Source organism: Mastigoproctus giganteus, chromosome 14, assembly GCF_048544385.1.
Source record: "Mastigoproctus giganteus isolate SK-2022 chromosome 14, ASM4854438v1, whole genome shotgun sequence".
NCBI classification, from domain to species: domain Eukaryota; kingdom Metazoa; phylum Arthropoda; class Arachnida; order Uropygi; family Thelyphonidae; genus Mastigoproctus; species Mastigoproctus giganteus.
Genome location: NC_143588.1, coordinates 36,412,397 through 36,425,805, shown reverse-complemented (window position 1 = coordinate 36,425,805; position 13,409 = coordinate 36,412,397). Strand labels below are relative to the sequence as shown.

At 38.1% G+C, this 13,409-nt stretch overlaps 1 protein-coding gene across 1 annotated transcript in view; it reads right to left on the bottom strand.

Moving 5' to 3' along the window:
• Positions 1-13,409, bottom strand: part of LOC150075065 (nuclear distribution protein nudE homolog 1-A-like) — a 193,061-nt gene that overhangs the window by 95,424 nt on the left and 84,228 nt on the right. Inside the window, exon 5 of the mRNA XM_090389075.1 lies at positions 4,479-4,625. Coding sequence (XP_090245201.1) covers positions 4,479-4,625 — 147 coding nt within the window. The remainder of the gene's footprint in view (positions 1-4,478; positions 4,626-13,409) is intronic.

Genomic DNA, 13,409 nt, shown 5'->3' with positions numbered 1-13,409 from the left:
GATGCTATATAACAGGGGTAGCCAACAAGTTGATCGTGATCTACTTGTTAATCTAAAGTCGATCAGGACTTTCATTTTGGTCAATGACAACGAATTTTAAATCGAAATGTTATTATTATTATGCACCCCACTGCATATGGTTATTACAAATCCGTTGAATTATGTGTCACCGCGTAGCCACAAGGCTTGTCTAGTGAACGCAGGTGAACATAGCGTATGTGTCGAATTCTTATTTAGTTTACTTAATATTAATAACTGGACAGTACTTACACGTTAATTTAATACCCTTTGATTTAAAATGAATACTACAAAAAAGAGTAAAACATATCACTTTCATCAAGAGTAGGAACTAGAATACTTTTTTGTAATGATAAAAGAAAAATGTTTGATTTGCAACCCAACCCAGAAAAGGAAATTTACAAAGGCACTTCAACGCACTCCATGGTAACTTCAACAATCAAAATACCAATCAAATTTTCCGCCTAATAGTGATATTAGAAAAAATAAATTAAAAGAACTTAAATCCAGATTATTCGCACAACAAAACTTCCCTAGGACACCTAATTTACAACCTATAGCAGTAACTGCAGCATTAATTAAAGTGAGTCATCTTCTTGCACTAAAATGCAAACGATTTTCCGAGGGTCAAGTCATCAAAGATGCATTTTTAAAAATAACAGATTCTCTTTTTGAAAATTTGAAGAACAAAAGTGAAATTAAAAGTGCTCTTCAAGATCTTTGCTATTATCTTGAAATACTGTGATGCGACACATCGAAAAAGTGAGCAAACAATTGCGTGCTCATATTGCTAATTGTGTGCCTTTTCTTTACAATTGGATGAATCTAAAGATGTAAGTGATACAGCTCAATTGCTCGCTTTTTATTCGTATGGTTCTGCCAATAGAGAAGAAATAACTGCTGGGTATGGTTTCATTAAAAGAAACGATTAGAGGTTTTCATATATTTAACGCATTCAAAAATTTTATTGAAAAAATTAAATTACCACTATTTAAGCTCATATCAATAATGACAGATGTTATTGATGATGAAAGATGGCTGATGACTAAAACAATGATGGGGCACCTCAATGGTTCATCGTATTGTGCCAAAAGGATGACGAATTCCCAGATTTTTTGAGTTACCGCTATATCAGCCACCAACAAGTATTAGCCAGCAAAAGATTATATAATAAAAGTGTTATGGACATAGTTTTCAAAATCGTGAATTCCATCAGAGGACAATCCCTTTCAAAATGCAACTCGAGGAAAATGAACCAGATCTGATATTACACACAGATGTAAGGTGGCTGAGTCAGAGTAAGTTTCTACAGAGATTTCGAAATTTGCTGAATGAAATTAAAATATTTGTTGATCGAAGGGGAGACGATTATCAGCAGCTAGAAGATACAGAGTGGTAGTGCGATCTGGCTTTTCTGACAGATTTTACCAGTAAATTAAATGATCTGAATTTGGAATTAAAAGGAAAAAATAAAAATGTGGGTGACATGTTTAGTGGTATTGCTGCATATAAAGATCAATTTTTCGCAATGGCTAAGGATCTCAAAGGAAAAAAATTTGATCATTCTTCAAATAGGCCTCTGGGGTTGGGAAAAGTCATATTCACAAAAATTACACACGTACAGCAACCTTGCTGAAATAATTACTTTTAATTTACTTTAATACTGTAAAAGATACATAGAACTGAGAAAATAACAAAACTTTTCTTTAAATTAATGTAGAATTAAAATAAAATCTATTTACAGTAAATATAAAAATATATATAAAATATATAAGAATTTAAGAGAAAATAAAAGCGATAAAATAATGAAACTAAAACCACTAAAATACCGATAAAACAATGAGACTAAAACCGCTAAAATCCCGAAGCTTTCAGAGGCATCTTCCTCCTTTCTCAACAATAAGATTTTATGGTACAAAACATAATTAAATAACAGCATGCAACGGGATGCCAATTAGCCAGATTTTATGACCTTCCAAAGACCCATAAGGCGAGGGTGCCGCTCAGACCTATTGTGTCTTTTATAGGTAGCCCTAAGCATGCTCTTTCCAGGTTTTTAGCCAAGTTGATCTCACCCATAGTTGGACGTTCCACTTTCACCATTAGGGACAGTAGGGAATTTGTGAGATTCGTAAGGGATCAAAACATAGAGGAAGGCGAGGCTATGATATCTTTAAAAGTAAATTAAAGTAAAGTAAAAGTAATTAAAGTAAATTAAAAGTAATTATTTCAGCAATGGTTGGTGTATGTGTGTAATTTTTGTGAAAAATTTTATCATTTTGCAAATATGCAAGATCATTTGCAAAAATCCTGTTTTGAATTTAATAGTGAGACATATGTTTCTGAAATTGAGAAAGTTGTGGGTTTTGAAACCAGATTCAGTGATTTTAAAACAATTGAAGACATTGTTCAATATATTTCTTATCCATTTAATGTTGACTTAGATACGAAACAAATTGAAGGGAAAAAAATCTCTGAGATATTTCACATGGAGAAAATATTACTTGAAAATGAAATTATTACATTGCAAAATGATGTTTTCCTAAAAGCCAGATCATCAGAAAAAGACTTTTGGAAATATGTTTTCTGCCCAAATGTAAAAATATGCAGTGAACTTTTAAATTCCTGTTTGGTTCTATATATCTGTGTGAATCTTCCTTTTCATATGTGAAACAAACAAAGACGAAAAATTGCTCTACTCTTACGAACAAAAGATTCTTTACGGTTGGTATTATCACAGCATATCCCCGATTTTGAAAGCTTGGCAGATAACATAAAGACACAAACTTCATATAAATTAAAAATTTAAATATGTATGAATTTAAAATAATAATTCTGAATTGTATTTAATTTTAAAATTTATAAACAACATTTTTCAATATGTGTTGATTAGCTTTTTTACCATGTGCAATGAAATTCTTGAGATGGTAGATCACAGCTAATTTTGGAGAAAAAAGTAGATTGCATCACAAATTAAGTTGGTCACTCCTGCTATATAAGCTTGCTTTCTTGCATCATATGCCTCAGCTAATGCTAATGTCAATAATAACAGGCAAGGTAATTCCACATGACAGACAGAACACAACCCTTGTCGAGGGAAGGAAAAGACTACAAATCTGATTGATAAAGCAGTGCCCAACACTGGCAATCTCCAGAAAACTCATGACGAAAAGATCAGGAAATAACAAACAAGGTGCTAAAGACCTTTCATAACATCCTAGCAGTAATAGTTCTCACAGAGAACACCTACAAGGAACTGCAGAAAGTCACAATCCTGAACATCTGTAAGATAATCAGGTAGTTCCTCAACCAATAGTAACACCAGACATGACAACCCTGTGTACTTGGTAGAAGCACTTGTCACAGGGTGGAATCCCCCAATCGGGGAGAAATAATATAAGAGCAACAATAATAATAGTAAAAGCCAACCATAATGCAATCAATATATGAAACAAAGAACCCTGAAGAAATATATGATTCAATTATATCGTGGAGATTCAAGCTCAGTCACAGAAAGTGTTGGATGCTTCAAACAAGGAGAACCTATATAAACTCTGGAGGGACTACTTGTAGGTGGGGGGGGGGAGACAACGTGTAAGTAAGTTACGTCTAAATTAATAAACATACGCCGACCATTAAATAAAATTTTACTGTAACTAAAGTTTTTACAAATGATATCATTTGTAAAAAACTTTAGTTACAGTAAAATTTTATTTAATGGTCGGCGTATGAGTTTATTTCTTAGACATGAATTTTCCTGACCTCAGAGGCCTCTTTCAGGATAATTTTATTTCCCTAAGTCTCCTTTTATCAATGAGAAAGTTGTTTCCCTATCCTCAGATTTGCCAAAAAATGTTAGTGTATTTCTCAAACAAATAAAAATATTTTATTTGAAAAAGAAAAATTATATAAATAATTAATTAAATAAAATAACAGCAGTTGTAGCATGAGCAGAGGTGACCAAAACTGCTCTTTTACAGTCAACTATGTTCTACAGCTAAATACATGCACTGAAAAGTAAACATTACATACAACTGTTTTTTTTTGCTTCTAATTAAATCAGTTTAAAGATGTACACTGAAGACAGAGAACAACTTTCTCAATGAAAAAAAGCAGCTAATTAGACAAAATATAAACTTAGCAACTGTAATACTTAGTTCAACTTTCAAATTCTATCACATCAAAATATGCTGTATATATTATATAAGGTTGTCCAAAATATCATTACTTTTTGGTTCTTGAATAGAAAATTGGGTAAACAGTCTGGTGCTCCAATTAAATGCATAGATTTGAGATTCGGAAATTCTAGTTTTAAATATAATTTTCCAGAACAAACAAAACAAATGCTATACAATATTTTTAAAGCATATGTTAATAAACAATGCATTGAAACAAAATGCTACAAATTAAGAAGGGAGAAAGAAAATATTATTCAGAAGGAACTCAATAAAAACACTCACTTCTCACATGAGATCTTGTTTGTGTTTCACTATCAGTCACCAATTTATTAGAGTCTACTTTTTCTATGTTTTGATCTTTTGAAGGTGAATAAATGGAGGAGGCTGAACTACAAAATGCTTCCTGTATAAGAAGTTCTTGTTTTAAATCTGTTCAAATAAATAACTCTTAATCAGAAGTAATTACACAATAAACACAATAACAGACTATGAATCAAAAGTCAGTGCATAGAGAATTAAAAATAAAAAAAAAATGCATGAAAAAAATATAGGCTCCTGTGAAAATCTTAATTTTTATTTAAATGGTTAAAAATCTTAATTTTTGAATTAGTTCCAAATGTGAGAAAGACAACCATGATTCAATGTTCAAATTGCGAAAAATATGACTGTAAAAACCACACTGAAACTAATAACTGTTATTAGTTTAGCGCAATAACTGTTATGACTGTCCTCAGATGACTAAACTAGTTTATTTCTGTAAAAGGTTTCAACTAAACAACGTTACTATAAGTTGTGTTTCATGAAGTAATTATATTGTCGTTTTTTTTTTTTTTTTTTTATAATTATAATGCCTGCATTTTAATGTAGCAAATAATCAACAATAACGATAATTTTGTTTGCAACAACTTGTTTTAACGTTATTTTTAATGAAATTAAATATTTTTTTTTTAAATAAAAATTTTTTTAAAAACATTTTTGAAAATAGTGCCAGAAACGTGTTGGAATAGACGTAGGTAATTTTAGTTTGGGAAATCAAGGGTTAAGGGGTAGTCTTGTCTACCCCTAAATTAAGGAGTAGTCTTGTCTAACCAATTTGACAGGTTACTATGATGCAGTGACCAAGGAACTGGATGCAAAAAAGAATTTTGATATCATATACTTAAATTTCAGGAAGGCTTTTGATATTGCTGCACATAAAAGACTGCTGTACAACCTAGAGCAATTAAGAACAAGTTATGGCTATAGACAAAGGGAGGGTTAAATGGGAGGAAACAGAGAGTAGTCATTAATGGGCACAGCTCTTCATGAACTAATGCTATTAGTGGAGTCTTGCAGGATTCACTGCTTGGCCCATTGTTGTTTTCAATATTTATTAATGAAGATATATTAGGCTTAATGTCTAAGTTTGGCAAGGTGGTTAACAACAATATTGAAAGTATGCTACTGCAAAAAGATCTAGAAAAATTAGGTTGATGGGCAACCAAAAGAAATGGCAACTGAAGTTTAACATTGACAAACGTAAGATATATGGGTGGCAATAATCCCACACCAACTGTGTGGGATTATTGCCACCAACAGTGTGGAGAAACACACCAACTGTGTGGTACAATGTTCAGGATAGTTGAAAATGAAGAGCTGGGAGTAATTGTGCAGTCAGATATGAAGTTCTCTGAGAAGTGCAGACAGGCTATCAGAACAGCTCATATAGTTTTGTCAATGATATACAGGAATTTTGCTAGCAGGGATAAGGAGGTGATTATCCCATTGTATAAAGCAATAGTCAGGCCACATCTTGAGTACTGCATACAAGTCTGGAGGCTTCATTTTGGGAAGGATATAGAGCTGCTGGAACAACTACATAGAAAGACAATGATATTGGTGAGGTGAACAAAGGAGTATTCTTATCAGTGGTGTCAGGCAGGGGATAGGGACAAATGTTAAAGGTCTCAACTACCAGATCTTCCCCTTTCCGAGTTTCATGGGGCGCAGTACAAGGCAAACCATTCCTAATCCAGAGGGCCACCAGTATCACTGGGAAGTGAAACTGGGGATGTGAAAAGCTTGCCTTTCAGAGCTTTCTTCAGAAGCTGAAACAAGGATAAATCATACAAAGCTAAATCCAGTAAATGCGAGGGGATGTAGGAGAACTTTGCCACCTATGGCAGTGATCACTGGCTGCACAATAATAGCTGTATGGAGCCTGGCATTGTCTTGATGGAGAAATCACTTCACACTAGAAAGTTCTTGACATTTCTCACAAATGGCATGGCAAAGTTTGACTCTGAGAACCTCAGAGTATGCTTCCTTATTCATAGTTGCTCCACAAGGGACAAAAAGCTCAAAATTTCTTCGGTCTAGGTGAATCAGAATGCTTCCATTCACTCGACTGTTGTTTTGTCTCTGGATCATAGTGAAAAATCCAAGTTTCATCACAAGTCACTATTTGGTTTAAGATGTTTTATTATTATTATCCATATGGTGCAAACAAGCCTGAGGCTTATGCTACACCAGCTAAAAAAATTTCCAAGTTATATATATATATATATATATATATATATATATAGAGAGAGAGAGAGAGAGAGAGAGAGAGAGAGAGGAATCACCAAAAAAGAGAATGATGATATCCAGCTCAGGACCCTGGATGTGCCAAGCCCATACTCACCAGATGTGAGCCCCTGGGGTTGAGCCTGTTTCCAAATGATCAAGCATTTCTTTGCACAAGTGCTTTTTGCTGTTTTCATTCTGGAGTCAAATTTTGTGCAATCCAGCAGGCAGAGATTCGTGATAGTTTCAGGCGATTTTTCACAATATTGTAAGCACTACCATATGAAATAGACATTCTAACAGCTAATTCACGAAATGTAATTCGCCAGTCTTCACCCAAGATTTCCCGGACTTTTGCAATTTGCTCAGTAGTAGTAGTGGCATGTGATGCAAGAAAGCATGTGTATGAGCTTATGCAGCATCAGCCAAAAAGGAAAAAAAAAAAAAAAAAAACACACCATTCCCTCCAAATGCCTGTCCAGTTCCTCCTTAAATTTATTCAACCTATCAAACGTCCACAATGACAGATGGAAGTTTGTTCCAGCAATTAACCACCCTCTGGCTAATGGCAAATTTCCGCACATCTATTCTACATCTGTCTTTTCTTAATTTGAATTTATGCCCCCTTAGTTCGTAATCTGAACAAGTGGAAGGATCCCATCAGAATTCAGCGTGCTCAACCCATTCAAGGCCTTATACACCTCAATCAGATCACCTCGCAGGTGCCTAGTCTCCACCCACTGCAATTTGCAGAACTTAAGCCTCTCTTGGTAAGAGAATCCCTTCATTCCCTTCACCAATCTTGTTGCCCTTCTCTGTACACGCTCAAGTAAATCTACATCTTTCCTAAAATGAGGCCTCCAGACCTGTACGCAGTACTCAAGGCGTGGCCTGACCATTGCCTTATACCCTGACATCCTTTTCCCTGCTAGCAAAATTCCTCATAACCTGTCCTGGCAGCCTGTCTGCCTTGCTCAGAAAACTTCATATCTGCCTGCACAATTACTCCCAGGTATTTTTCATTTTCTACCACCTTAAGTGTAGTACCATACAGTTGGTATGTTTCTCTGGGGTTACTTCTACCCATATGCAGTACTTTGCATTTGTCAAGGTTAAACTTCAGTTGCCACTTCTTAGCCCATCTCCCCAAATTATCTAGATCCTGTTGCAGTAGCACACTGCCATTACTGTCATTAACAACCCTGTCAACCTTTGTATCATCTGCAAACTTCGACATTAAGCCTGATATACCTTCATCAATATCATTGATAAATATACAAAACAACAGTGGACCCAACACCGAACCCTGTGGGACTCCATTAATAATATTAGTCCACGAAGAGCAGCACCCATTGATTACCACCCTCTGTCTTCTCCCACTTAACCATCCTTTTATCCATTGTAGCAACTTACCCTTAATACCATTCTGCTCCAATTTGTACAATAGTCTTCCAAGCGCAACAGTGTCAAAAGCTTTCCTGAAATCCAAGTATATGATATCAAAATTATTTTTCTGCATCCAGTTCCTTTGTAACTACATCATAATATCCAATGAAATTTGTCAGACAAGACTTTCCCTTAACAAACCCATGCTGTGTCCGAATTATTGCTGCAGTCTTGTCTAGATGATCCTGCAATTCATCTTTAACCGGTGACTCCATTATTTTACCCGGAACAGAAGTTAAACTAACTGGTCTGTAATTACTCGTGTCACCCTTCGATCCCCCCTTTGTGAATTGAAGATACATTTGCACATCTCCAGTCCGTGGGAACCTCCCCTGAGTCCAAGGATGCTCTCATAATTATGGCTAAACTTCTTATGTCTGTAACACGCTGAGAGAGTCGGAATATAAAATGAACTGTTGGTATTGGTATTTACTAATGTGATCCAAGGTTAACTCTATAGCATGCAGCTCTGCAGTAAATATGCTGCATTCAGAAAGAATCTGCTCCGATGTAGTGGTGTCTGTAAAGACAGCAGCAGATCCTACATATGATTCCGACTTCGAGCCATCTGTGTAAACTGGCGCTAAGTCAGAATGTTCAGTTCGGTGTGGTGAATAAAGCTGCAGGTAGACAGGTGATGGAGTGTCCGACTTTCCCCAATTTTTAAGGGACAGGTCACATGCTGGAACATGAGCAAGCCACTGTGGAAGGGATTGCTTTAGTGTTTGGGCAACCTTGTCTACCTTGATAAGTTCTTTGAGTAGCTCTTGAACACGAATACCAAAAGGACGATTGGCGGTCTTACGGGTGTTGTACAAATTTTCCCATCGTGGCTCAAAAACGAATGGCCACATAGGATGGGCAGGGATTTCAGTTTTGAAGCATACTTTAAAGACAACTGCTTACGTCGAAGCAATAACGGTGGTTCGTTTGCTTCAACATATAAGTTCTGGACAGGAGATGTTCGATATATCCAATAGCGATATGGAGATCCGGATGATGGACAGGATCCAGCCATCGAAGTACACTGTCTCTGGCAGAATTGTATACCAGTGGCCCGTAATATAGTCTAGATCGCACAAGCGCACTGTAAATGCTTAGTAGGGTGCATCGATCTGCACCCCAAGACGAAGAGGAGAGAGAGTGGAGAATATTCAATCCTTTTGTGCACTTTGCATGGAGTTGACGGTTGTGATCCAGAAAGGTCAGCTTTTTATCAAATACGAGTCCCAAGAATTTTGTGTTTGCCGCTACTAGAATAGCATTTTGTCCAAGCATTAATTCAGGTTCAGGTTGAAGATTACGCTTGCGACAAAAGTGTACACAAACGGTCTTCTGCGGCGAGAACCTGAATCCATTAGACAGGGCCCAGGAATCTAGGCGATCAATGGCTTTTTTCAGTTGTATTTCTATAACTGTCATGTTGCATGACTGACAAAATATGCTAAAGTCATCAACATAGAGGGCACCATTTACAGTTGGAGGAAGTTGTTCTGTGATGGAATTTACTTGGATGGCGAAAAGCGTGACATCAATTCATCAATATCATTGATGAAGGGATATCAAGACAATTCCATATTGATCCTTGTGGTACTCCCTCCTCTTGGCAGAAGGGACGAGAGAGTAAGGATCCCACTCGAACTTGGAAAGATCGATTGGCTAAAAAGTTTTTAATAAAAATGGGGAGATGCCCTCTAAGACCAAGGCTATGCAAATCTTTTAAGATGACAAATCTCCAAGTTGTGTCATACGCTTTCTCCATATCAAAGAATACAGACACCAAATGTTCACGTTTTAGGAAAGCATCCTGAATGGATGTTTCCAATCTAATAAGATGGTCCAGAGTGGACCGGTTCCTTCGGAAGCTGCACTGGATGTTAGAGAGAAGGTCATTTGATTCTATATACCATATTAAATGAAAATTAACCATTCTCTCTAGTATTTTGCACGAACAGCTAGTCAGAGCAATAGGACAATAATTAGTAGTGATTTTGGGATCCTTTGCTAAGCCAGGAAAGGATCCCATAGTAGTGACTTTGGGATCCTTTCCTGGCTTAGCAAAGGCAAGAACGATTGCCTTGCGCTAGGAATCCGGAAACTGCCCTTCAATAAGATTGTTATATAGAAGGAGCAGGTGATCCATAGATTTTGGTGAAAGATGCTTAATCATTTCATAATGGATGCCATCTGGTCCAACAGCACTTGCCTTCAAAAGAATGAGAGCTCTTTTCAGTTCCAGTATAGTGAATGGCCCATTGTAGGGATAAAGGGTCTTAGACTTAAAATGAAGTGCCTGTTTTTCGATTTTATGTTTCAGGACCAGGAACTCTGGGGAATACGAAAATGTCGCAGAGATGTCGTAGATAATGTTTCCCCAAGAGAATTGGCTATTGCAGTTGGATCTGCAATAGCAGATCCAACTGCAATAGCCAATTATAATATCAACCTAGATTATAATATCTAGGTTGAAGAAGTGTGGGATGTATACTTTCCCTTCATTTTCTGGATTTTATCCCAGACCAACTTAGTACTAGTGGACTGTTTGTTGTTTGTTATTTGGTTTTTAGGAGCATTAGCAACTAAGGCCATATTGCTCCGGGATATGCGGTGGTCATTCCCTGACCTTTCCGCATCCTCCATATGTGGTGGTGACGGGTTCGAACCCCGGTCTAATCAAGAAGCGTGTACTAGGCACTGCTGCTCCTTCCCACCTGGCTACGGAGGCGCCCTAGTGGACTGAGTAATTGATGAAGTAAAATAGATCCACGATTCCTTTTGACTCTGACGGCAGATGTAGTGTGCTTTGGCTCATGCGCATTTAAAGGCTATAAGGTTGGTCGTGGTAGAATATTGTCGGAATATCTGCCAGACTTTGTTTTGAGCCTTTTTTGCTGCTCTGCATTCTGAATTCCACCATGGTTTAGGAAATGGTGGAAACCGGGAAGATGTTTTTGGAACGGCATTCGCAGCTGTTTGGACGATATTTTCTGTGATGCACGTGACTGCATCATTGATGGGCTCCTGACTGATGGCACTGAAGTCAAAATTTGCCTGATGTTGGAAAGCAGTCCAGTCAGCCTGATCAGTCTTCCACCGTGGTAACCTGAAATGAAGACACAGTCTCCCACTGTGTAAGGAGGTTATCACAGGGAAGTTATCACTTCCGTATGGGTTCTCCACTTCCCAAGTGAGTGAAGGGAGTAGAGAAGGGGGAGCAGATAGAGAGAGAGATCAATGGCAGAAAATGTACGGGTAGGCATGTGGAAGAAGGTGTTTGTTCCCACATTTAGAAGGGAAAGGTCATTGTCATTGAGCATATGCTCAATGACAATGACCTCATATGATCATCATTTGCTTTTAGATAAGTCTCCTGCAAGCAAAAGCAAACTGGCTCGTGTTTTTGCAGGAGGGCCTTGATGTCATCAGTATTTTGCTGGAGTCCACGACAATTCCATTGTAGGAATTTAGCCATTATTTTGGCTTGGTGGGTACATCAGGTGGCTTCCAGGGTACTGAGGGCTTACTTTTATCAGTCTTGGATTTATCTTTTTTGGGGAAGTATGGATGCCGTCCCATGTCCATTTCTTCCTCTGCAAAGAGTTCCAAGACTGATTCGTCTGGTACCTCCTTGTTCTCTACATCCATTGTTTCTGTTATTACTGGTGGCTCTTTACCACTTGGTTTTGGTAGTGGTGGAGCACTAAAAGGTACAGATATAGGAGTGGCAGCTGACTGTGTTTTTTTGGTGGGCTTTTGTGAACTGAATAAATAGCATGCAATCAGATTGAATGACTCTCTTGTGAATGAAACAGTCATCTCAGTTTGTGTACCGATAGTGCACTTCGCAGAAACCTTCTGGGCATAATGAAGGCTTCCCGCTATTTATTGGTTGTATGCATTTTCTAGCCTCTGGGTAGGAGATAGTCAGCTCTGTTTTTAGTTTTTGGATCTATTTTTTATCCTTCCACTGCTGGCATGCTCTGGAGAAGGCAGGGTGCTCTCCTTGGCAATTTATACAGATCGGTTTGGAAGCTGAACATTCCTTGCTCTCGTGGTCTTTCGCACCACATCGAGCACAGGCAGGGTTACCACGACAAACTGTTTGTGAGTGGCCGTATTTTTGGCATCTAAAACACCTCAGTCGGTTTGGAATATAAATCCTCACTGGGCAGTTTAAGTACCCTGCCTTGATAGAACTTGGAGGCTGTGGAGTGCTAAATGTTAGGATGAGAACTCGGGTAGGGATGAGATTCCCATCCTTTCACATTGATATTCTTTTGACAGCCATCACTCCTTATTCTTTCAATTCAGAGCAGATCTCTTCTTCAGAGACATGAAGAAGGTCCCACTCTGAAATGACACCTCGTGAAGAGTTCAAAGTTTTGTGGGGAGTTACAGTGATAGGTATTCTCCCTATTGATGTGGCTTTCAGGATTTTTTCCGCCTGTTTCATAGTTGTAGCTTCGACCAAAAGGTCGCCAGAATGCAGTCGTTTTACAGATTTAGGTGATCCAGACAACCCTTCTAATCCTTTCTGGATAAAGAAGGGTGACATCTTCCCAATTGGCTGCTCTCCAGAGGAAGAGCAGTGTCACCGATGGTGATGTATCCTCAGTTCTGGCTCTTTTTACAGAGGTGTTTTCATCTTGATTAGGTAGGGGCCCCAGAAGAAATAGGATTTAAATTACTCATGAGTAAGATAAAAATTTCCGATGCCCTAAGTACCTCACCCACCACGGAGCCCTACGAGGGGACGCCCACTCGTGAACTAGCACGGAACACCAAGTTCGTTTAGGAGAACCATACCCACGTTTCCAATAAGCCTTGATCCCATCCCAGGACCAAAAGGAGGAAGACTTATTGGAACGCATTTGACCCCAGCAGTAAGAACCACCCACCGATTGATCCCAGTCGGGCCAGTCCAGGACCACCCATCTTGTCAAAGCAGGCGCCAAAGTGGTGTATCAAGGCTGGGCTCCCTCAACCACCAGGATCCCCCTTTCCGAGTTTCCCTGGGTCGAGGCGCACAGCTGCACATGGTGCATTCCAATGATGTAACCCTGGAAACAAGGTATGGGCATTAGATCCCAGTGATGTTAATCTGGAAGACCAGCAACATCACTGGGAGGTCCCCTCACCACGTACAGGTGGCCACGTCGGGTGGAATTAAGCGGGGGTAACCTGTGTATATAATATGTTGTATATAGTGATTAATATTGAAGA